Here is a 23,572-nt window from a genome sequence, read left to right as displayed (position 1 = left end):
AATTAATTAATGAAATCAGTTTGAGGAATGCATAAACACTTGGTCCTTTCCTATTCCCTGAGTCTCTCTGTAACCATCTGAGTTGTCTTGGAGCATGCTGGGGCTCTGTTTCTGCTTGGACATTGAGGTCCTCTTCTGATAAGCATTAAGGGTGGGGCAAGGCTGAATGTGTATGCTGAATCTCATGCTGATTTTCAGTTAGGATGTAGCCATGCTCTGCACCCACGTCCAAGAGCTGGGAAATGTTTATCAGCAGGCTCTGTCTTGACATTGGAAATACCCAGCCATGCTGTCGATGTTTGTATAGTGCTTTGTATGTTGGTATGCTGTGCTAACAGCAGACTTTGGGTGCAAGGGCACCCATGCAGCTTGGGCACGAAGTTGTCAGAGTTCCTGTGGCGTGTCTTTGCAAGTAATACATGAGCATAATTAACCGATGTTGCCCATATGATTCCAAATAATGTGCTCCCTGCTTCATGGAAACAAATGTTTTGGTCTTCATCTAATTAGATTAAAACTTTCTGGATATATTAGTAAAAATGCAGGTGAAATGTTGAATGTTGCCACTGTCATTAAATGTTTTTCTGTAACGTCTCATTCCATTTCTTCAGTTTTGAAACAGCCACCTGTGCTGGAAACGCAATAAATGCATTATCTACTGCTCTTGGGAACCAATATGGGATATCCCTTTTTAGGGATAAACAATGGCTCAGTGATGTAAATCTTTCTGGGATACTCTTGAAAATTAGTATAGTTGAAAGTTGATAGATTAGGTCAGAAGAGTTCACAGGCAATAGCCATATGTTCATGTAGGTAAACCAGGAAGTAATAAAAAAACACCTGAAAGGTACAGCTACTTTTGCAGGGATTCAAAGTGTATATGCCTAATGCTGAAATAAGTAGAGCTTCAAACATGCTGGATTTGGTTATATTCCTATTAAATACTGCATATATTTATAATATTTACACTACTTTGAATTTCACTGATGCATGTTAGTCTGGCATAAAGCTTCAGCTTTAAAAGTTTGTGTATGTTTTGGTGTATAAATGAAAAATAGTTTCCCAAGGCTATGATTCTGTCACTCTTTGAAAGAAATTAATGTTTTTTAGGAAAGCCCAAAACTTAAGCTGACAGAAACTGAAACAGAACTGTGTAAAACTAATCACACAGAAAAGTACTTTAAACTGTTTTTTTTCCCCCCTTAGATTAAATTGTTTTACAAATATACTTAGTGTATTTAAGTATATTTTTTAGCCTGTACAGCTAACTTGATAGGACTGTTCAGATTTTAGTAAGATGTAGTTCTGTTTTTCAGTGTGAAAACTTCCCTTTAAATTTAGGGTACTTCTTATATTCTTAGTTCTTCTATTAGCACTTCTACTATTTATTTTTTTTGCTAAGGCCGCTGCCCTAAAACTTTAGAACCAGTGGCATGAAGAATCCCTGTTTATGTTGGTATGGTAATGATAGTTCTCCTCAGCCACAGCTCCACAAAGTGGAAACGGCTGGATTTTGTGATGAATGATGCATGGTCCAGGAGTATGGTACAGGGGTATGTTGTACAGGGATCAGCAAGGTAGCGTAAGTGAGGATTTAGTAGAGGTTTATTATCCAGCTTCAATTTATCATAAAATTCCTGGGGAACACAGATGGTGCAAAGTACTTTTAAGGTTTTAAAAGCCACTTAATAAGATTAGGAATTGACATACTGAATTGAACTCAACAGCTATACTGATATCTTGGTTGACAATGTTCATCACCAGATGTTCTTGAGAGACATGTAAGGACACTGTTGTATAGCGCATTTGCCCCACATGTATAATCTCTTCAAGTCATTTTAAATTTGAAGATTAACTGTGAAAAATGATTTGCTTCTTAAACTACCAATTTGTTCCAGCATTGCTGCTTGAAGGCAGCTTAGGATGTCTTTGCTGCAGAAGATGCAAGGGAAAGCCTTTACCCCAACCATACTCATTTGCAATAGGTTAATGCTTCACCTGGTTTTGATTAGGAAATTAAAATACTAACAAAAGCAAGAGGTATCTCTAGCATATATTATGAAGGTAGAATTCCAAATATGGTCCAACTGTAACGAATCTGCATCTGGAATAGCTCCTAATTAGCAACTTAATTGTACCCCATAGTAGCATGGCGAAGTGAGTGGGATTTGGTTGGTGGTGCTGCTGCTTGTGACTGTGATAGTCTTTGGAGTCTCCTGAGAACCTGGAAACTGTTTTGGGAGCACATGTCTTGACCTCTTCCACTGTGTCAATATGAGCCACAAACATTGCTACTTATTTCTGCCTGGTAGCTAATGGTAGAGATGATGCAGATCTCTATGTTGTGTGAACAAAGGCAGCACGTACTGCTCTTTTTTTACGCTCATCTGTTGATGTGCCTTAAAAAATAGTGCTACTTTAAGAGGCTGTTACAATATGCAACAGATTAAATAATGCTTTGTTTTTGTTGTCCGAAGTCATAATTCCTGTGTTTAATTAGGTATTTAAAAGTACCTAATGAAGTATTATCAGGTAGCTGTTAACATTAATAGCCTAGAGGTTTAATGATGAGACATTTAATTGTAAAAGATATTCAGTATCTTGATAAGTTTTACAAAAAATGTGTGGTGTTAACTTCCAGTGGGATGCCCTTTTTTTTTTGGTCTAGTGATGCACAAAAAGTGGCAGTTGTCTCATGTCTTCATATGTGAAGTTTATTGAACCTTTAAAAACATACCTTGAAGCAATTAGTGTTGCCCTAAGGGCAGATACCGAATTTTAAGTCTTCTTTGAATGACTTTCTTTTGGGATGTATCTTTCAGCTAGTTAAAACAGTTTATAACATGAACAGGTTGGGTTATTTTTTTTAGTAGTTCCTTTTACAAAGGGACAGGTCACCATGTTTGCTATCTTTCTCTATGTTTAAAGGTATATTTTGGTTTTGACATTTGTACTGTTTGTAGCACGTTGAATACTGTTTTTATCTTACTGTCGTATAGTTTTCTGCAACTCCTTATGGGGGTGTGGGGTTCCTCCACAAATTTTTCATTGAAACTGAACTATAAACCTACTGAGCTCAGGACTTTTAGGTAATATGAATGTAAGTATTGTGAGGCAATAATATAAAAGCAGCAGGTAGACAATGTAGGGAGGTTTGAAAGTGATTAATTTCCCAAATGTGTGGTGGCTTACAACTTTCTGCTCATGTAAACCATCTCGTTAAAATATTCTATACTCTCGGGGAACTACAACTGAGGTTAATGGTCAGGAATTCACTTAAATAGCAAAAGAAAAAAAAATTAAACTCGCACTTTAGGTTTAATGCAAAATAAAAGGTTAAAGAGTGCCATGAAAAACATATTTTGCAATGGAAGAGCAATGAGGAAGCTGGAGAATTAATAATACATGTGTGTAGGCAAATTTTTTTATTTTGTGTTTTGTCTTAAACTTGAAATTATCAAGTTCATTTTAGCTGGTTTAAAAATTGCCAAAATCATCCACTAAAGACAAATTAATGAACTGTTAAATTTTTATCACTTTGGAGTGGGAGAGTTTTATGTATTGGGCTATATTTGTAAGGGCACTTCAGAAACCAGTCTGTGAATAGAATGTTTTGGTGGTCACAGAGTAAGCCTCCTATTTCCAAGCCACCTTCTGAAGAAATAGATTGATTTAAATTTTTTTTTTTTTCCTAAAAAAGATAAAGTTTCAGTTGAAAAGCTACATGCTTATATCTCATTTGGAAATTGGATTGGCAGTCAGTGCAGTTGCATGGGTTAAGATCTGAAAGAAGTATTATTCTTGTAGTTAATCTTCCAATAATGAATGTAGCAAAGTTAGATTAATATTAACCTGGTTTGTTTCCATTACACTGTGTATTTTGAAAGTTGGTGAAATGTCACTATGCCATTCACAGGATTGTGGACAACATGCCTGTGACCTGGTGTTATGATGTTGAAGATGGCCAGAGGTTCTGCAATCCTGGTTTTCCTATTGGCTGTTATATTACAGAAGATGGACGTCCAAAAGATGCCTGTGTTATTAATGTATGTTTATGCAATTATTTTTTTTAATATCCCCTTTTTACTAATTTAAAGACTGGCATTTCTCCTCTGTCATGTTTCTATGGTGAGTCCTCACTATCTTAAGAACCCTTGTTGCCTAAAACTAGGTAAGTGTTTTGATATCTCTGCAAGTACCACAGTTTGTAAGTCTCATCTAAGCCTAAGAACTTTGTCTCTTCTGTTGCCTAGTAGAGAAGGGCTCTAAAAAATAGGAGAGATGAACATGCATAGCATTTAGTATATGTCAAGGGTGAAGGAGAAGAAAAACATGTCATCCTTTATTGCCTAAGAAGCTTACACGTTTGAAGGCTTGGACTTTACGTTTTTGTGTGATAGAAGTCTTTTCATGGAAGCAGGTTTGCATAGGCATGTTTGTACCTCTGCATGGAAATTAATACTTCTTGAAGGATTGCTTCCCCTAAAACTGTGTGGCCTAATGGAAAAAGGCAGAATATAAGATTTCTGAGTGAACAAAGCTTCTCCTTTGAGAGAGAGATCTATTGGATTAACTGGTGGAGGTCCAGGTAAATGCACTGTGAGCATTATGGAGATGATAAGGGAATAGAAAGTCCAGGATGTCTTTAGATTACTGCAGACCTCTTCCATGGAGAGGTTACTGAGAACCTGGAATAGGGTTTTGGTTTTATCAAAATGGTTGGTTTTACTTAATGGATTTTACCAAAGACGACAGTTTCTGCAGTTTCTAATTTTGTTTCCTTGCCTTCATAATAAATTGGTTTCAGAGACTCCATATGAATGGATGCATTTATGATCAAATACGTAATCTGGCAATATTCTTCTGATCTTGTTTAAATACTTGTTTTTAAAACTAACCTTTGAAGGAGTAACTGAAGGACTGTGGAAGAACACTTTGTTTGTATAACTATTTTTATAATCAGGGTGCTTTGTAGAAAGGGTTGGGGATAGAACCCTGAAGAAGTACTAATTGAACTTCAAGTAGACATAATGCTTGTGATTTAACAACCACTTTAATTGACTAAGTTCCAAGCTGATGTTCCCCTTCACCTGAGATTTGTATTCAGCATCCTTGGCTGCTCCTTGCAGTTCATCCCTGTGCATCTTTGGTTTCAAATGTCAAGGTGGTTCTGTCTTGGAAGGTTCTATTTAATCTATGAAAAATATACATGTTGTTTTAAAATAGCTGATGTTTGTGAAACGCTTCTGATATGAAAATTGTCATATCGTTATCTATTCAGTTTTCTACTTCAATTAAGTAAAATGGGACATCTTCAGTTACCGAAATATTTTAATAAATATAAATACATTTTATATTTAAATACGTTTTTCTACTTTTCAACTGTAGTAAGACAGTTCTTAGCATTAACTTTTCTAGTTTGTCTTTTTAATGCAAGGTTTTAATGCAAAGCCTTTACTATCTTTGTATTTCTAGAGTCCTGCATTCATCTTGTAGAAGTTCTAGACAGAAAAACTGTACGCGGTCTAAAATTCTGTTATATAAGCTTCTGCCTAAGGCTTTTAGATGTCTTTCTCTATTTTAATGTTTAACATCATCTTTTAACATTGCAGTCAGAATTTCATGAGAAAGATACTTTTTATATCTTCAACCACGTTGACATAAAAATATATTACCATGTTGTGGAGAATGAAGCTCTGGGAGCAAGACTAGTTGCTGCTAAACTTGAACCAAAAAGGTTAGTACTCAGAAGTAACTTGTCATCAAACAGTGGTGCATTGCAAGATACTTGCTTTGATTTGGAGACCTTTTGCTAGTCAGAAATGTTTTCTGATATGTGACCTGTCGATTGGTATAGTGTAGTGTAGGACAGTCTAACATAATTTTGTTCTGAATTGGATAGATATTTGTGCACTCTTTCCTGTTTGGGCCTAAAAAAGATAAAATAAAACCTGGAAGTGGTGTGTGTTCAGTGAAGCAATCCTCATTTCCCTACTGGGGAACATTTTGTCTTGTGATGGAATAGACCACTGTTGCCTGATGCAGGAGTAATTGGAGTGCAGTGTTTGATCTCTTCGGCAATCAGGATTTGAATGGAATGATTTCACAAATAGACTCATCTTGTTCTGGTGTCTATATGGCTTTTGCACAACTGATGTCTGTTTTATTATTTCTTAGCCTCTTGTCTTTCTTTTGTATTCTTGGTGTAACTGAGCTTGTTGCATTATTGGTCCAGCATCATGATGAAAGTATTTTTTTCTGATAGAAGCTAGTAATTCTGTTGTAACTTTTTGAGTGTTTTGGAGGTTCTCAGCAGTACTCGGACTTCTTTAATTTTTGGTGCTCTGCTTTAAAGACTGTGTTCTCCATAGTTTTCTTTTTAGAAGAGACAACTTTTGTTTAAAAAGTTCAAGTATCAAAAAGTCCTGTGATTATGATACATTCCTTATGAGTTCTGAAATTTATGAGACATTAAGAACAATGTTTATATTTAAGGGAAGAATCCTGGATGAAACTGATGCGTTTGTAAGATGAATGAATTCTTTAAGAGTGTTGTCAGTGAAGCAGCTTTCATTCTGTGTTTTTAATTCCCACAGTTACAAGCATACTCATCCAGACAACCCTGATTGCTCAGGAGTACCTATGGATATAAGTAATAAGGCTAATGGAGAAGTCAAAATTGCTTACACATACTCAGTTTCTTTTCAAGTGAGTACTAAGCTTTCTGTGGTAGTTACATCTTAAAATCAGGCATGAATACTCTGAATTTTAAAGATGGACAACTAAAATTATCTCAGAATAGTAAATTTGTGGGTTTAAAACTTTATTTGAACTGGAATGTCAAAGATGGCTTGGGATTTCACCACACTCTTTACAATTTTGCATACCACCCCACACCCACTGAATGTCAAATGCATATGTGTTTTTTAAAAGAATCACACTTTCCATGTTTATCTAGGTTGTCTGGTAGATTATTTTTCAATCCAAGCTCTTAAGTCTGAGAAATTCTATGTTTCAGCAAATTACTGTTGTAGGTAGGTTGAAGCTGATAATTTTCTGCATTCCTGCTTGCAAAAGCTTTCTCTCCAAGGTCTTCAAAATCTGAAATCTGCAAAAGAGTAGGAAGCTGGTATTCTTTGTTCCTCTATTCGCAATTAAAAGCAGAAGAGCAGTATATCAGGCAGCTGCAGGGAGCAGTGATACTTGAATATGTCTCATTCTGGTGATAAGCATGAAAGATTTTTTTTTTTTTTTGATGGAGTTTGCAGGACAAACTGTTTCCCTATTAGTCTAAGACCGCAAAATGCAAGTGACTTGCTAAAAAGAGTGCAGATTATAACTAATTGCATTTCTTGACTCCTTGTGTATGTATTGAGGGGATAGCTCGCACACAGCAGTTCATGTTTTCAACCTCAATAATTCTGTGATTCTTCTGGATATGAAGGAGTCCACTCTTTTTTTTTTTTTTTTTTTTTTTGTTATAGACTTTAATCAAAATCTTGGTAATTAATAGATTAAAAAATAGCAATAAGGAAATTTTTTTTTGTTTAACCTTTTTCTTGTTCTGATTGCAAGGTCAGTGGTGTCTTTCAAAATGATAGGCCATTGTTATATCAAAGCTGTTCGTGTGTCTGTCTTAATTCTAGACCTAAAGCCTGCTGTAGGATTCAGTTCAACTGTAGTGACATGGAGACTAAATAGTTGATCTTTAAAGTTAGTTGGAGGGTAGCGTTGAGTTACAATGTGGGATCCACTGCCACTGTCATAAGAAGTACCCAGTAAAGCACTGATCTTACAGTATCTTTACATTGCCACAATTTCTGAGGCATGAACTCCTTTTATCTCTTATAACCTGTTATAGCACTGTTTGTAGAATTACCATGATTGTTCTTTAGCCTAGTAATGTACTGGATTACATGGGAAAGTTCAAAATACAATAAATGGTATAAGAAAAGTATTCAGAAGAGGTTATATTATGTATGACTTAATAATTATATTTTGAGAAATTATATCAGTTATGATGCTGAAATTAATTTATATACTGAAAAGCAAGTGCTTCTGGAAACCTGTGAGAAGTTAGTAGTTAAGAATGACCTTAGCTTCATGCTATTATATTGTTTCTCTTTAAAAAATGACATGCCCAGCTGTGTGTGTGTTACTGTCCTGTGCACAATGTTACATCACTGGGAAGGTAGTCTTCTGAAATTCCATCTGGTTGACAGATCAGGTCATCTCAGGAAGATAGAAAAAAGGCAGTGTAGGTATGGGGAAAAATGCAATTCTATCCTAGAATCGTTGATACTGGTTTAGAAACTTGTTGCTTGCTTTGAGACCTAGTTTTATTACCTCAGTGACCTAGTTATTTGATCTTGGCTAAATTTTTTAACCCACTGGTTTTTATATTTTCAAAAACCGTCTTTACTGGAAAGCACTCTTGTTCTTGTACGTTACAACATACTGAAGTAACATCCTGTCAAAAAGACACCTAGCCATTTTTATTAATTGATGCTAGTGTTTGTGGTTTGTTTAGTAGCAATCTTCAGGTTGATCAGCACTGTTTATTCCTTTTTTCTTGTTTACTCTGCAAAATAAAATAAAGAAATGCTCTTTTTGAAGTGTTTCTGACCAGTGAATATTCAGTCTGAATAAGTATAATCTGCTGAAATGCCTGAAGGAATAATTTGTTTCCCTGTACTAACAATGTAAGTTCTGTAGTATTGTCTCCCCATCTGTCCTGCAGTATAAGCTGAATGTGACTGGATTGGTAGTTGGTACTGAAATGAGGTTGTAGGAAAGCAAAGGATAATTTGGACAAAGCACCATCTAGAAAGTGGAATATTATACAGGAGACTATATAGCAGAGCTTAGTTTCTCAATGTCTGTGGTGCTGACTTACACTTAAAAAAGCATGTTCTTACATTATTCTGCTAGTCATTTGAATTCCAGATGAATTACTGTAATTCTTCAAGGGAGGAATCACAAATTATTTTGATAGCCCTTTATGTCCTAAGAAGACATGGGTGCTCAATACTATGCAGAAAATATTTTGGTTTAGATTCTATGGTCAAATCTTATGTTTGTTTTCGGTAGCTATTATTAAACTATTCCCTTTAAGGCATGCAACATGAAATTTCTGATTTGTCATGAGATTTAAGATTGCACGAACATCAACTTGTAAATTTACAAGTTGGATACTGACTATATCTGAAACTGATGTGTTTACTCTTTCAGGAAGAAAAAAGTATAAGGTGGGCATCAAGATGGGATTATATTTTGGAATCCATGCCTCACACTCACATTCAGTGGTTTAGGTGAGAAGAAAGTTTGTCTTCAAGTGTACTGTATTGAAGTGTTTACATTGCAATTTGAATGATTTTTTTTTTTTTTTTTTTTTTTAATTCAGTATTATGAATTCTTTGGTGATTGTCCTCTTTCTGTCTGGAATGGTAGCTATGATTATGTTGAGGACACTGCATAAAGACATTGCAAGATACAATCAGATGGATTCCACTGTAAGTCTAAAATGTACCCCTTAAAATTTGTTTGGAATGTAATTGTTTCAGCTAAATGTATTTCTGTAACAGACTATTTAAATGGTAATCTATTGTATTAAAATAGATGTATTTACTTTACAGGAAGATGCTCAAGAAGAATTTGGCTGGAAACTGGTTCATGGTGATATTTTCAGGCCCCCAAGAAAAGGAATGCTGTTGTCTGTTTTTCTAGGCTCTGGCACACAGATCTTAATAATGACTTTTGTTACCCTGTGTAAGTAATAAAGTGGGGAGGAGTTAGTTGAGTACAGATGATGTTTCACTGCTAATTGCATGGTACTAGTAAAAATAGCAGTTTCGGTTTTTGTCTAGAAATTTCTTAAAAGTCTTTGTGTTAGGAACAGCTGAGCTGATATAATAGACATGCAACATAGTACACACAGATTTTAAGATAACTGATGTACTGGCTTTAAGTCAAATGTATAGTTACTTTCTAAAATTGTGCATCTCTGCTTCATAGTTTTTGCTTGCCTGGGATTTTTGTCACCTGCTAACCGGGGAGCTCTAATGACCTGTGCTGTAGTTTTGTGGGTACTGCTTGGAACTCCAGCCGGTTATGTTGCTGCCAGATTCTACAAATGTGAGTAAAAGTTATTTAAAATGACAAGGCTTAAGTTCATTAAAGTAAATTATCATCACAGAACTGGTTTTTATTTTGCAGTACTGTTTGTAATTTCCCTTGGGGCAAGTTGGAGAAATGTACTTACCTTAACAACTGAAAACACATATAGAGCACTGACATGGTTACATTCGTTTTGATGTGATCGTGCCTAAAGACCCTGAATTGGTCTTGCTGCTACGTATTTATGGAATTGGGAAGCAAATTCTATTTTACTAGTACTAAGCTCATTACATCAGACAGTTTTGTACTTCTGTTTCCTACAGTGGGGGGGCACGGTGATAACTTGCATTTAGTTTTAGCCATTGATGTTGCTTAGTAACTTTTTTTTTCTTCCCCCAAATCATGAACCTCTGCTCTTGCATGCCTGTGATATGTCACCTCTTTTTTAGCTAGTTCCTTGATCTTTGGGAGAATGGTGCTTATCAGACTGTGGTAGGGGCACAGGGGGAAGGATTATTAGGTGTTCTGTAGTTGTAGAGATCAACCCCGTGGTGTTTGGGCACCTGACAGTAGTTAGTTGATACTGTTGTCCTTCACTGATCCCAGCTATTGTTTCAAGGCCTGCCTACTGACCTCAAATGCTTTGCCCCTGTACCCTCTGGTGTATTTTAAGGTGAAGCATGCCATTCCACACAGAGCTTGCTTTAATTGCCTTACTCAAGGTAAAAGACTCTTTATAACTGAGCGAGGCGGATATTTTGGACTATTTTAGTTCTGAACATACAGGGCTAGAGAAGGAGTTTATTTCTGAACTTCAGCCTGACAGTAGGCATTGGAGTTCGTTCTTCTAACCATTTCGTAATTTTCACGTGGGGAGAACCGTTGGGGAAAGAGAGTTTGTATTTTGTAAGGAGTTTTTCCACTGTGTAGTGATGTGATAGCGAACTGTTCCTTTTCCTAATCTTCAAGCCAATTAGACTTAAATGGAAGGAGACTTTAGGACTAAGAGCATAATTGAGGACAGAATTATTCTTTATATCATGCTGTATATTATGTGTTTTGAAGGATATTTTTACGTGTATTTGATGGTAAATTGAATCCTGTATCTTTGGTGGAGATATAGCTAATAATAATTACATTTCATATTATATTTCTTGGGAATCATTTAGTTGATACTTGAATATTGTGTTTAGCTACTAAGACAGCGAGTCACTGATCCAGAGATATCCTTGTTATAAGACGAGGTGGTCCATACCCTGTATAGAGCATGTAAACATGAATGTTTCTCCTGATAGTATACAAATAAAGTAATGTGAAACATAAACCAAAATGCAGCTGAAATGGATATCCAGTTCTAAAAGTTTTGGTTTTTCAACATTGCATTTAAAAAGTGAAACCTGAGTTGAAATTAAATGGTTAATCTTAATAACTGGTCCCATGTTCTACCAAGATTTTATGAAGAAATAGAAACTTAATTAAAATCACTCTTAACCATAATCACTTCTGACTCTTGAAGTAAAGAAGCATGTCATTATGGCAGTGCTCAGATGAAATTGTCAGCTTCACCGAATTTCAGCAGGATATTTTCAATTGAAAGTATGCTGACTAGATTTTTTATCAGCATAGTGCAAATTCATAAAGATTTTCTTAATAAAGCTATCTTTGGTCTTTTGGTATCACCAATGTTATTAATGCTGTTAAGACTCAAGAGGACATCACTACTTCCTGTAAGTGTGTTGGTCCTGACTTTCTTGTAAGATTTGTAGAAAGAATTATTTCAAGAAAACTGTTAAGCTTGCTTTTCATGTATTTATGTGTTTTTTTTCTTACTGAAATGTGCAGTCAAATGCTAGAAAGCTTAAACTTCTTAATCACTCCAGGTTTAAACTGTTTTTTTAAAGACTTAAAAGTACTGTAAATCTGCTTCCTCCTTTGAGCAGATAAAGTGGTCAGAGACCCATCTTATTGAGTTGGATACTTTTCCTGACCTTGGTCTGAGATTTTTCTTTGCTTTGAAGCTCTGTGATTAAGCAATATGATGAGGGAATTCAGTTTTATTACTGAAGATTTAGTTTAGTGTTTGAAACTTGGGCATGATAGCACAATGTCTGAGTATTTGCAACCAAAGTGTAACAGGTAAATGGACTGGAAAATTAATAGTTGTGAGCTTAATGCATGTTTTGATGACTGTCAAATGTTTTAATACAGCATTTGGAGGTGAGAAATGGAAAACAAATGTCCTGCTGACATCATTCCTTTGTCCTGGGTAAGTTGAGAATATCGCCATGATTAAAAGAATTAAATTGGTTCTCTGACATGCATAGCTAATTTTTAAGTTTCAGCTATACAAGTAAATCTTATTACATTGTCCCTTTATTCCAGAAGCTACAAGAATATCGCGGCACTTTTGACAAAGATGAATACGTTAATGGCATATCATCCTTAGGTTGTTGGTTTGGTTTTTTTTGTAAGCATTTGTTTATTCACATTACATGAAAAGGTTGATTTAAGAAAGTGCGTTATGATAGTAGTAAGTTTTAGACAGGCACACTTTTTTTATTGCTTTCTTTTACTCTCTAGGCTGTTTCTCTGACCACACTGTAGTTGGTCTTATATAGTGTCATATACTGTATAACCACTGTGATAAATTTTTCTACTTAATCGCAGCAAGCAGTCTTACCCTGAAGTATAGTTAAGACAAGCATATATTTGAAATTGCTTAGTTGGAACGTCAGCTCCTGCTGGAGTTCAGTCCCACTAGATTAACAAAGAATTGCTTGTTTGACCTCTTCATTTTGATATTTTGTGTGTGTCATTTGGTTTTAACAAAGATTTACATTAAAATCTTAATGCAGTGCTATTGTTTTGTTAACATTATTAAATATTAAGGAGTATTTCTGTGTTTTAAGTGTGTTATGTATTTTTCAGAATTGTATTTGCAGATTTTTTTATCATGAACCTCATTCTCTGGGGAGAAGGCTCTTCAGCAGCTATTCCGTTTGGTACTTTGGTTGCTATTTTGGCACTCTGGTTTTGCATATCTGTACCGCTGACGTTTATTGGTGCCTATTTTGGTTTTAAGAAAAACGTAAGTGGTTTTGAGAAGCTGTTTTGTAAGTGTGTGTATACACATATATTTTTTTTTTTTTTTTTTTTCACTTTATAGACAATGACTGAGGTAGCACCTAAGCTAGTTGAATTGTCACCTCCAGTTCTGTTCAGTTACTTTAGAGCTGCGTTAGATATCCGATCTTGGGATTCCAAGACTTTGATATTCAGTTGGCTGTTGGTGGTGATATTTCTCTGCAACAATTAGGGTTATCATTGTATTTGAGTGACTGCTCCAGGTAAAGCAGTGATTTGGGCATTTTTATTTTAATTAGCTTCTCTTTCATTACTAAAAAAATTAGTTGGCCCAGCCAAGCATAAGGGAAAGCAATTTATGCATTTCTGGTTTTCCCCTATGTTTTTTGTTCCTGTCTGCCCTCTACACTGAGGATATTTCTGATGAAATTGCTAGAGTTCTTGTGAAATTTCTTTGCCTAAGTGTCCTGTAAATGGTTATCACTTACTCCTAAATGGATTGCCTTTGCTTATTTATATGAGGGCTCTGTGTGACAGTGGTGACCAAACCTTCTTAAATAATGAAATCTGTTCTTCTCTTTTTGTTTAAAAAAGTGGTTTACTGTGCCCCACAAACTTAATGATCTGTAAGTTCAGATATTTTTGTGGTTTTTCCTGTACAGAAAGCCAGAGTCCCAGCTCTCTGTAGCTCTGATGTAATACCTTCAGAGAATATTTAAGTATCTTAGAAGGCACTTTTAAAGTCGATTGTAGTTATCCCGTTTCCTTAACCAAAATTCAGTGGTTTTTTCTGACAACCATGTTGAAATTCCAGCAATCCCCCCTGCATTGTACAGAGGCAGTTCCTTTAAGAAAGGAGAATTTGATAAACTATAAGGCAATATGACAGGTGTCACAAATACATTAAAATCGAATCACAAAGCAAGCACCTAGCAAGTATCTATTGATGCTCTTGATGTAATCTTTACGAAAGGGGAAAGATGGCAAAGTATGCATTTATCTGCCTTAAATTTTTTCTCCTGCCATGCAGATCTATACATGCATCTCAAATTAGGATTTAATTGCCAGATTGAATCCTCTCAGTTTGTAAGTTTACCCTAATGTGATTCTTGGAGTAAATCCTGAAAAACAACATACAGGGATTTTAGAAGGGGAAAGAAAGAGTCTGCACCACCCACCACTACACCCCAGCTGAAAAGTGAGAAATCAGCTCAGGCTCTGTAACAGATCATAGATAGGTAATCATAAAAAGGAAAGTCCAAAATATCTGTTGCTATGTTTTCAATAAGAGTTGTCTTTTAGCTTGTTTGCCTAGCAAATGTTGGTAGCTTGGCTGGTAGCGAAAGCAGATGTAGTTAGTGGTAGTTGGGTATACGCACGCTCAAAACAAATAGTAGACTTTTGCTACCAATCATTTCAAAAAGAAAGCAAAAAGGTGGTGCTGTAGTTTGACGTTATTTATTTAGCATTTTCTTATTTTTGTTTAAAGGCTATTGAACACCCTGTTCGCACAAATCAAATTCCTCGTCAGATTCCTGAGCAGTCATTCTATACAAAGCCATTACCTGGCATTATCATGGGAGGGATTCTGCCTTTTGGATGTATCTTTATACAGTTGTTCTTTATTCTCAATAGTATTTGGTAAGTTAACCACAATCTATTTGAATTTTCTCTGTCATAAAAGGTGATAATTTCTTTGTGAAAGTTTTTTTCTTCAAGATGCTTTGACTGATTTTTGGTGATGCAGTTACCAGAATACTGGTTCAATAAAAATTTAAATGTTAACATCTTTTTAACGCTTTGTGGTTTAGAAGATATTCAGTGCCTGTTTTGCTTGTCGAGGTGTATAGGGAAGTGGCTGTGATATGCTTAGCAATTTACAGCTGACCTACAATATTCAAATAGCTAGTTTTGTCATGCTACTTCTCCAACTTCATGTGGAAGTGGCTCTGAAGCTGACATATGGCATATAACTTGAGAGTAGTAAGTATATTAAAATTGACTTGAGGGGGGTTTTGTAGCTGTTGTTGGGCTAGAAAAGTATTAATACTCCTGGGGGAGGGGGGGGGAGGGAAGAAACAAAAAAAAATTTTATGAAATCTTTATAAAGGCATTAGAGAGTAATTCTTTTCAAAAATACAGCACCAAAGACTAGTCCAGTGTAAGTGAATTCTGATGTGAGCTCATAGCACACTGACAAACTAATCTACTGTGAGGGATTTGTCTTCCTTCTGGCACAATTTAGTTATTGGATCTCGTTAAACTGTTTCTGAACCTTGAATAGGTGCCTCTACCCAATGTAGACAGCTACAGCATTTGACATTTCTTGTTATTTTGCGGCTCTGCCTCTTTGATTGAAATGTGAGGTGAAATCCAAGTTCTGCTGAAGTCAGTGGAAGAGGTCACGCTGACTTCACTAGAACTGTGATTTCACTCATTATGTCTAGTCAGTTCTTTCCCTAAAATCCCAACCAGGACCATGCTTTGGGCTTGCTTTCTTGCTGTTTTCAGACTGAGCTGCCGAGGCTCCTATTCATCAGTTAGAAAAAAATTAGCCAATTGTATGGCCGCACAACTGACAGTACCTCAGTAGGAAGGGGAATACTTAAGGTGAAGGTGTTATTACTGCATATGAAGAAATACTATTAGCACAGTGTCCATTTTAAATCTATTTTTTTAAAACTCCCTTTTATAGGTCTCACCAGATGTATTACATGTTTGGCTTCCTGTTTTTGGTATTCATTATTTTGGTTATTACATGTTCTGAGGCCACAATATTGCTCTGCTACTTCCATCTATGTGCAGAGGTAAGAAATATTCTTCAGTATTCATACTTGACGTTGTTTTAAGGATGCTTCAAAAAAATTTTAAGGCTTTTGTAATTGGAAATAAGTATTCCAGAATTCAACATAAAAATTTTAAGGCTTTTGTAATTGGAAATAAGTATTCCAGAATTCAACATAAAAATTTTAAGGCTTTTGTAATTGGAAATAAGTATTCCAGAACTCAACATAAAGACTGTTACTAGATGTCCTTAAACCATGTCTTTAAAATGTGAAGCAGAAGTGAAGCGGGCTGCTTTTGGCAAAACTTGTAACAAATAATAAAACACTGCACTGAGTACCACTAAGTCAGGTATCTCATCTTTAGAGTCTAACTCCCTGTTTTCTGAAGACGCTAAACTAACCCATTAACTTTGTTCAATCAAAGTGCATTTTGGACATGCTCAACCTTGGGAAAAAAAATCTCTGTGGCTGGCAATCGTAGGTCTGAGTTATTTGGGTTTTTTGGTTTTTGCCTATTTGATATTGATATTTAGGTGTCTTATCTCTAATTGTGAATGGTGTAGTTAAAGCAGTGTTGATTATATATAGGTTTTTTTCCTGTAGATAAAAACTATAAAAACTCACTTTTGGATAAAGTGATAATAGAAAAAGTAGCTCTGCATTCAGTAATAGGATCAGTGCGTTAGAGGTGTATGAAGTATTACTCATGGTTGGTTTGTTTTTTTTTTTCCCCACCCCTTCTAGGACTATCACTGGCAGTGGCGTTCATTTCTCACTAGCGGTTTCACTGCAGTTTATTTCCTAATATATGCAATACATTATTTTTTTTCTAAACTGCAAATCACAGGAACAGCTAGCACCATTTTATATTTTGGTTATACCATGATCATGGTTTTGATCTTCTTCCTTTTCACAGGTAAGTATATTGAACCTTAATTTTAAATTTTGAGTTTAGCTTTGCACAGTAGGATCCTCAGCAAAACTTATATAAACTCATAATCCTGTATCAAGATATGTCTTTGATTTTTGTCCAGGTAGTTGTGTAGCATTTTGCAACTCTGATCACAAATTTTAGTGAAAGACATTAAGTGAGGATGAGGCAAAACTACTGCTAGTTTCAGGTGTGGCCTATAATTAGGTCTTCAAATATGACACCTTTAAACGTGATAAATACTTCTCCAGATTCCATTCCTATGTTAGTCATGTGACAAACTCAGTTTTTTAAATTAGTTGGTTTTGGAGAAACACACTTCAAATCACAAAATCAAGTATACAGTTACAGTGTCAATTAAGGAAGAAATTGCAGCTTTTGTGGAATAGGAGGAAGGAAGAGAGAGGACTAAAAGTTGGCAGAGAATACTTTTTTTTTTTTTCCATTTGCCTTCTTTCCCAATTTCATTGAAGTGGCATGGCAAGCAGACAGAATTTCTTCACCATTTTTGATGCAGTCTTGTCAGAACCTTGTCATCTTTATTGTGAGCTTTTGGAAAAGCAGCTCTCTCAGGTGCTGCATTTCAATTGCCTCTTCAATAAATGAGATGAGGTCATAAAATCTTCCTTTGTCATCTTCAGTACTGATAAGGAATCTTCAGTTAGACACACACATCCCTTGTTTAGGGAGGAAGAATGGTAGTGAAAATGCAAGAAGTCTCCTTTCAAACTCTTATGCAGGAAGGCAGCAACCGCCAACTCCTCAAAAATTTTAAAAAGACTAAATTCTGTTCCAGCTGAATGTAATCTGTCTTTGTGGACTTTACAGAGCAATATTTTTGAAACTATTTTGAACTGATCGGTGCTTTAAATAGTTTCAAGCTCCATGTTTATGATGAAGTTTAATGATTCCTAAGGCTTTGATATGTATTTATGTATACAGCTATACCAGCTATATTTTGAGGCTTCCTAGAACACAAATGGCTTGTCATCGGAGCTTTTAATACAGATCTCACCATAAGTAGAATTTTCATTTTCACTTAACATAGGAGAACAAAAAAAAAATCTCGTGGGAAAAAAATGACATTTAAGAATGGTGTTCATTTTAAGTGTAACCGAATATTAATTTCAAGGACATTGCCACTTCAGCTTAGGAAATATTGAAGCAGTTTGTGCACCACAACTGAATGCAGATGATGAACAGGAGCAAGAGCGTGCAAGGAGTTTCTTGGGTCATTGCCTGTTAAAAGGAGGGAATGGAACTTAAGCATGTTATATAATCTCTTTGAAAAGTGATCAAGCTGTGTTCCAAAAGTGGTTAGTTTTATCTTCCATCCTTCTTTTTAATTCAGTCTAATGTGTTTTGGCATTGCTTGCGGATATTTTGTAATTTACACGTCATCTCTACTTTTATGTATACTTTGTGTACTGGTTAGCAATTCTGAATGTGTAGATCAGAGATTCTGCCTCCCTTTTTCACTCTGCCTTATTTCTCACCCTGCCTTTCTCTTAACCTTTTCTTCTGGTCTGGGTTTACTAACAGTCTCATTGACCTAAAGAATTTAAGAATGCATGGTTGTTCAACTAGAAATGAATGTGTACTGCTGTATGTAGATGAATTTTAAATGTGGTGCAAACTTAGAGTAGCATGAAAAAATAATTAGGCCTTACATAAGTGTAAGGTCAATTAATTTAGTTTCACTAGCTTTTCCAACAGATATTCAGCATGTCTGCCTTTAATAGTAAACGGTTTTGGCCAAAACCAGAATTGTGTTTATCCTGTCTCCTTTGTTCACTCTGTTTACTTTGGATGCATGCAGCAATTCTGGAGTGCACACATTTACAATAAAGGGGATTTACAGTAAATTTTCTCGGCTGAGACTTGGCTTAGCTGCCTTTCTGCACCTAAGGTACTCATATAATTTCCATCTTTTGCCCTTATTCTTTCAAGTCGGTCATGTCACATGACATTGTCTAGAGGCATTAGGATGTGTCCAGTGCATCACCATTTACCTTTGCTCACACGTTCACTTCCAATTGACCAATGGGCTGTGCAGTGCCTGCCAGCAAATTTAGGGAGTCCTTTTCAGGGCAGGTTCACAAGCAGGCAAAGAAGAGGTGGTTTACCCTCAGACCCCTTCAGATGCTTTCTGTGGTAGTCACCTGCATGGAATTGGGACAGTGGAGAGGCGAGTTACGCTGTGCAACTTGAACTAAGCTCTCGGAGTTTGTATGCTTTTGTTTTTTGAAATTTTCAGTTTCTATATTGAGATTAGGGGAGGAAAATACATGTGAAGTTAACTAAACCGTTAGAACTTTGAAACATCGTATGCTTAATGATTTTTTTAATCTTAATTCCCACAAGATTAAGTGCAAATTATCCTTTAATTTGAGGGAATAGTCCTATTTCTTAAGATTTAAGAGTAATTTTGTCTATTTAGGTTGATACGCATTCAAAGGCAGATATGTTCAGTTCTCTGAGATTTACTGAAGTGCTTTGAGATGAGGTTTTACAGAAACAGAGGCAGGGTAAAGGGACAGGCAGTTCTTCTCCAGTTTCTTAAACGAAAAACCATATTAGCAATTTAGCAAAAACTGCTCCTAAAGGCAACTGACTCTCTGTGTCACGATGATAAAGAAGCTAAAAAGAAAAAATTGTAATTGTTGTATCAAAACTATTCTGCTGCTGCTTACTCATCTGTTAAAAATCGTCAGTATCAGGAAGGGTTTTGACGGTGCCCTGCTGCTATGTCAGTGTAACACATGCTTCAGGCACTCGCATCCATACTGCATTCCAGGTCATTGATCAGACTCAGCAGGCAAAATACCGGGAGCTACATGACAAATCTTTGATTCACAGCTGGGACCACAACTACGTATCATAGTAAATGAGTCGGTTAAACATCACTAGTTTAGCAAGCGTGAAGGGAAAAAAAAAAAAAAATTACCGTAATATCATTCATGGTTCCTTCCAAGCTTGTATCGTGAATGAGTTAGCACACAACTTTTGTGGTACCTCTTATCAGATCTAAAATAAAGGTGCTTTTTTTTTTTTTTTTTTTTTTTTAAAGAACTTACTTGGCTCTTGCATAAGTTAAGGCTATGATTTTAGAAGACGTACTCAGGCAAAAATCGGAAATTTTCAGGACTTTTTTCCTGTCGTAGTTTTTGTCGGAAATGAAGGTTCCCGTAATAAGTGTTCTGAGCTGCTGTTGAGTCCATCGTCTTGCTGATTGAGGCTACATTTTGAAGTGATACTGTTAGATTAACAAAACCCAACTGTATTAACTACTTTGCATTCAAAAGAATATTTTTGTTAAAAACTTCTGTTGGAGTTTCACAAAGAGAAGGGGCGGAGCTATTTTTCTTCAGCTAAAAGGCTTATAAGTTATCAGGGAAACAGTATTCGTCCTTAAATTTCAGTTCAAGTTTGCTTATACCTTTTGACTGCCTTAAGCATTTCAGAAGTGTTTCTTTTTAAGGTATGTAACGCATGTTTTCAATAGGAAGTACAAGTTGCGTAGTAACTACACTATGGTTTGAAACTTGTATTAACATGATTTATGTAGAAATAAAGGTAGTGCTATAATTTTCCAAGACCTTAAAGTGCAACTAAGAAATGGGAACTCCATTTGATGCTGTCAATCTAATTGATTTGATAAATATAACGACAACATTCTGACCAGCTGAGCAGATCATGTAAAGTGTGTGACTAGTCACTGAAGAAGGGTGAAATGGAGCAACGTGAAGGAGTTGGCCTGGGGAATAATGAAACAACACAGCACAAATACGTAGGAAGAGAAATAACACAGAAACATCTTAACGCAAGAGTCTTCCATGTGATCAGCTATATGATTGTGAAAATAATGAGATACTTTATATAGTAGTTGATGCCTATAAAGACCAGGTACTGTCTGCTGAAGATTAAAGATAGCAGATTGCATATACGTATGTCCTGATTTATGAACTACAGATAGAAATTTGTCTCCTGTGTCAGTTTTCCTAATGTGTAACTGGTTTTTTTGTTTGTTTGGTTTTTTAGGGACAATTGGATTCTTTGCATGCTTTTGGTTTGTAACCAAAATATACAGCGTGGTGAAAGTTGACTGAAGAAACCGATGTAAAGAATTAACACAGAAGAGGTTTAATCTTCATTAACGTAACTTAAAGACCTGGTCTGGTTGATGAACTTGAGCTTTATCAGAAGTATTGGCTTTCTATTCTTTGAGAATGATACTGAATATGCAGCTGCCCCAAACACTTTTTCCACTAACACGTTTGTATTGTGACTTAACGACCTGTTTTCATTCAGATCTTAATGAAGATCGGAGTTACAATATTTATGCATTTGTAAATACAATTATACTTTAAGAGAAATGTTAAATTCTAATGGCAGAGTAGAAGTGGCTATATTACACAACACTTAATGATACTTCTGATCAAAGTACAACTGTAAATAGGTTTTTCTAGCTTGGTAGGTGGGATGAATTATTTTTCTTTGAGGGAAATGAGAACTTTTTATTATGCTAACTTTGAAGGATGACTCTTAAGAAGTGTTGCTTTTAGTTTGGATGTGATTTTTATTTTTTACTGATGTTACGTCCATAAATATTCTGATTTCTGTGACTTCATTAGTTTCGGTGTTCTTGGCCTTTTAAACTATGTGCCTCTGAGTCCTTGAATTTATAAATTCATAATCTAATAAATATTGTAAAAATGTCTTCAGTGGCTTATTACATATTATAAGTTCATAAAATATGTAAATACAATTATATTGAAGACGGATGCTTAAAGATTGCATAGAGTATTTTATGGCCTTTTCTATGGTTTAATGTATAATGACACACCCTTAGATCTGCAAGAAATGTTATTTGTGCTACATGGCCATAACCCGGAAATGTGCTTGTGGTGCATGAGAATTAAATTATGCACACATTTAACAAAACCACTCAGCAGCATTAATCCAGTCCTTAACCCAGATACGTTTTCAGAGATTGCTATGGAATTGTCAATATGTTGAGAAGATCTTACAACGCATGAGTCAGCATTCTCTGCTGATCTTGCTTTTAAAAGATCTCGATGATGCATATTCTATACAGCAACTATTGCTGATTGTACTTAATGTAGGTTAAAAAATAAAAGAAAATTACTATTTTTGCCTTATATTAAGAGACTAATGTCAATTTTGGATGATTAGCATTAAACCTATATTTGCTTTTTTTGAAAATGGAGTATTTTGTTCATATCTTGTTTGGTAATTTTAGACTCGTAACACAATTTGGCTTTTGGCATGTTTTCACAAGCCTGATAAAATTTTATTTAAAATTAAACCTCATGTACCAATTGCCATTCATAAGGTTGGGGTTTTTGATTCTTACTGGTTTACTTTTCTAAAAGACCTTAACCTAATGATGCTTGAATATTGAACCCAATAAAAATACCTTTGGTTAAGGTAACTTGTCATTATTAACCTCCTAAAAGTTGGCATGTAAAAAGGCTTCAGGTCACATTTCCTCCGTTGCTGTGCTCCACAAGCCCTCCCAGATGAACCACACCACGCTCATGCTCTGCCTATCCCCAACCACAGCTCTGTTCAGATGTGTCGTGAAATGCTGATTTCAGATAAATCTTCCATGTTTTATGTTCAAAACAGGAAAAGGGTGAGTGTGGTAAGCGTTTGTTCTTTACTAATGCAGTGAGCTGTAGTGTGACTTGAATTATTGTTACTCAGCTGATAGAGCTCTTGACTTTCACAGGTAAGGAATAAGTTGCATGTAATCTCGTAACGGAAGTATGGTAAATCCTTAACAGCTGGTAGAAATTTTGTTTTTGATGGTTGATAAAACATTGTCCTGAACTTTTTTTTTTTTAAATGAATATTACTGCAGTGTTGGATTTAGTTTTCCTGCTCCAGGAATATGTGAGCTAGAACTTTGATAAGCTTAGCTGGTGCGGGACACATGTGACTGACTTTATGCCGTGAAGTTACATGCCATCCTCTTTCTGTGTCTTACCAGTTTGGACAACAGCTCCATTTCTGGGGGCAGCTGTATCTCCAGCTCCAAGAGCACATCACAACTAAGTATTTTTTTAAAGGAAAGAAGATTACTTGTGCAGAGATATTCTAGTCTTCTCCCAGATATACTGTTGCCTACAATTCACTTCTAATTTCATTTTTTTTTTAGTATCCCGCTGTTTCTCATTATGCCAGACAGTTAATAGTGATCTACTTATTTATGTATCTCCATAAATCTGACTCCCGAAATATTTCTCCTATTACCTCATATATTGACTTTGGGCACATGTGTGTACACAAGTGTATGACACGTCAGACTAAAGCACAAATCTTCAGGGACTACTGAGAGACTTAATTTATCGGTTGATTATTTTATAGCTGCCATCATGCACTTTCTTCTTATTTTTGAAACATGTGGAACTCACTGTTGATGAGATGAGAGTAGTTAACTGCTTGTAAATCAGATACACCGGAAGATTACAAATGAAACTTGTCACGTTTGGGTGATGGCACATTCTTGCTGCTTCACGGGATTGCAGCACTTTCAATGAAAATGCAGTTTAAATTCTTCCTTCCCTCAGAGGTATTTTAGCATCACCTGCTGGCCACAGCACGTATGAGCTTTTAAAATGCAGGAGCA

The 23,572-nt window shown here is 35.7% G+C and overlaps 1 protein-coding gene across 1 annotated transcript in view; it reads left to right on the top strand.

Moving 5' to 3' along the window:
* The window catches only part of TM9SF2 (transmembrane 9 superfamily member 2), a 29,571-nt gene extending 7,204 nt beyond the window's left edge, over nt 1–22,367 (top strand). The window contains exons 5-17 of the mRNA XM_030036441.2: nt 3,917–4,046; nt 5,613–5,737; nt 6,597–6,708; nt 9,232–9,311; nt 9,404–9,512; nt 9,636–9,768; nt 10,015–10,134; nt 12,325–12,382; nt 13,045–13,204; nt 14,690–14,841; nt 15,896–16,007; nt 16,731–16,902; nt 20,959–22,367. Coding sequence (XP_029892301.1) covers nt 3,917–4,046; nt 5,613–5,737; nt 6,597–6,708; nt 9,232–9,311; nt 9,404–9,512; nt 9,636–9,768; nt 10,015–10,134; nt 12,325–12,382; nt 13,045–13,204; nt 14,690–14,841; nt 15,896–16,007; nt 16,731–16,902; nt 20,959–21,026 — 1,531 coding nt within the window. The 3' untranslated portion in view covers nt 21,027–22,367. The remainder of the gene's footprint in view (nt 1–3,916; nt 4,047–5,612; nt 5,738–6,596; nt 6,709–9,231; nt 9,312–9,403; nt 9,513–9,635; nt 9,769–10,014; nt 10,135–12,324; nt 12,383–13,044; nt 13,205–14,689; nt 14,842–15,895; nt 16,008–16,730; nt 16,903–20,958) is intronic.
* The last annotated feature ends 1,205 nt before the right edge of the window (nt 22,368–23,572 follow it).

Source organism: Aquila chrysaetos, chromosome 14 (assembly GCF_900496995.4).
Source record: "Aquila chrysaetos chrysaetos chromosome 14, bAquChr1.4, whole genome shotgun sequence".
Taxonomy (NCBI): Eukaryota; Metazoa; Chordata; class Aves; order Accipitriformes; family Accipitridae; genus Aquila; species Aquila chrysaetos.
The sequence above is the reverse complement of the archived record's forward strand: the minus strand, read 5'-3'. Positions and strand labels throughout refer to the sequence as shown.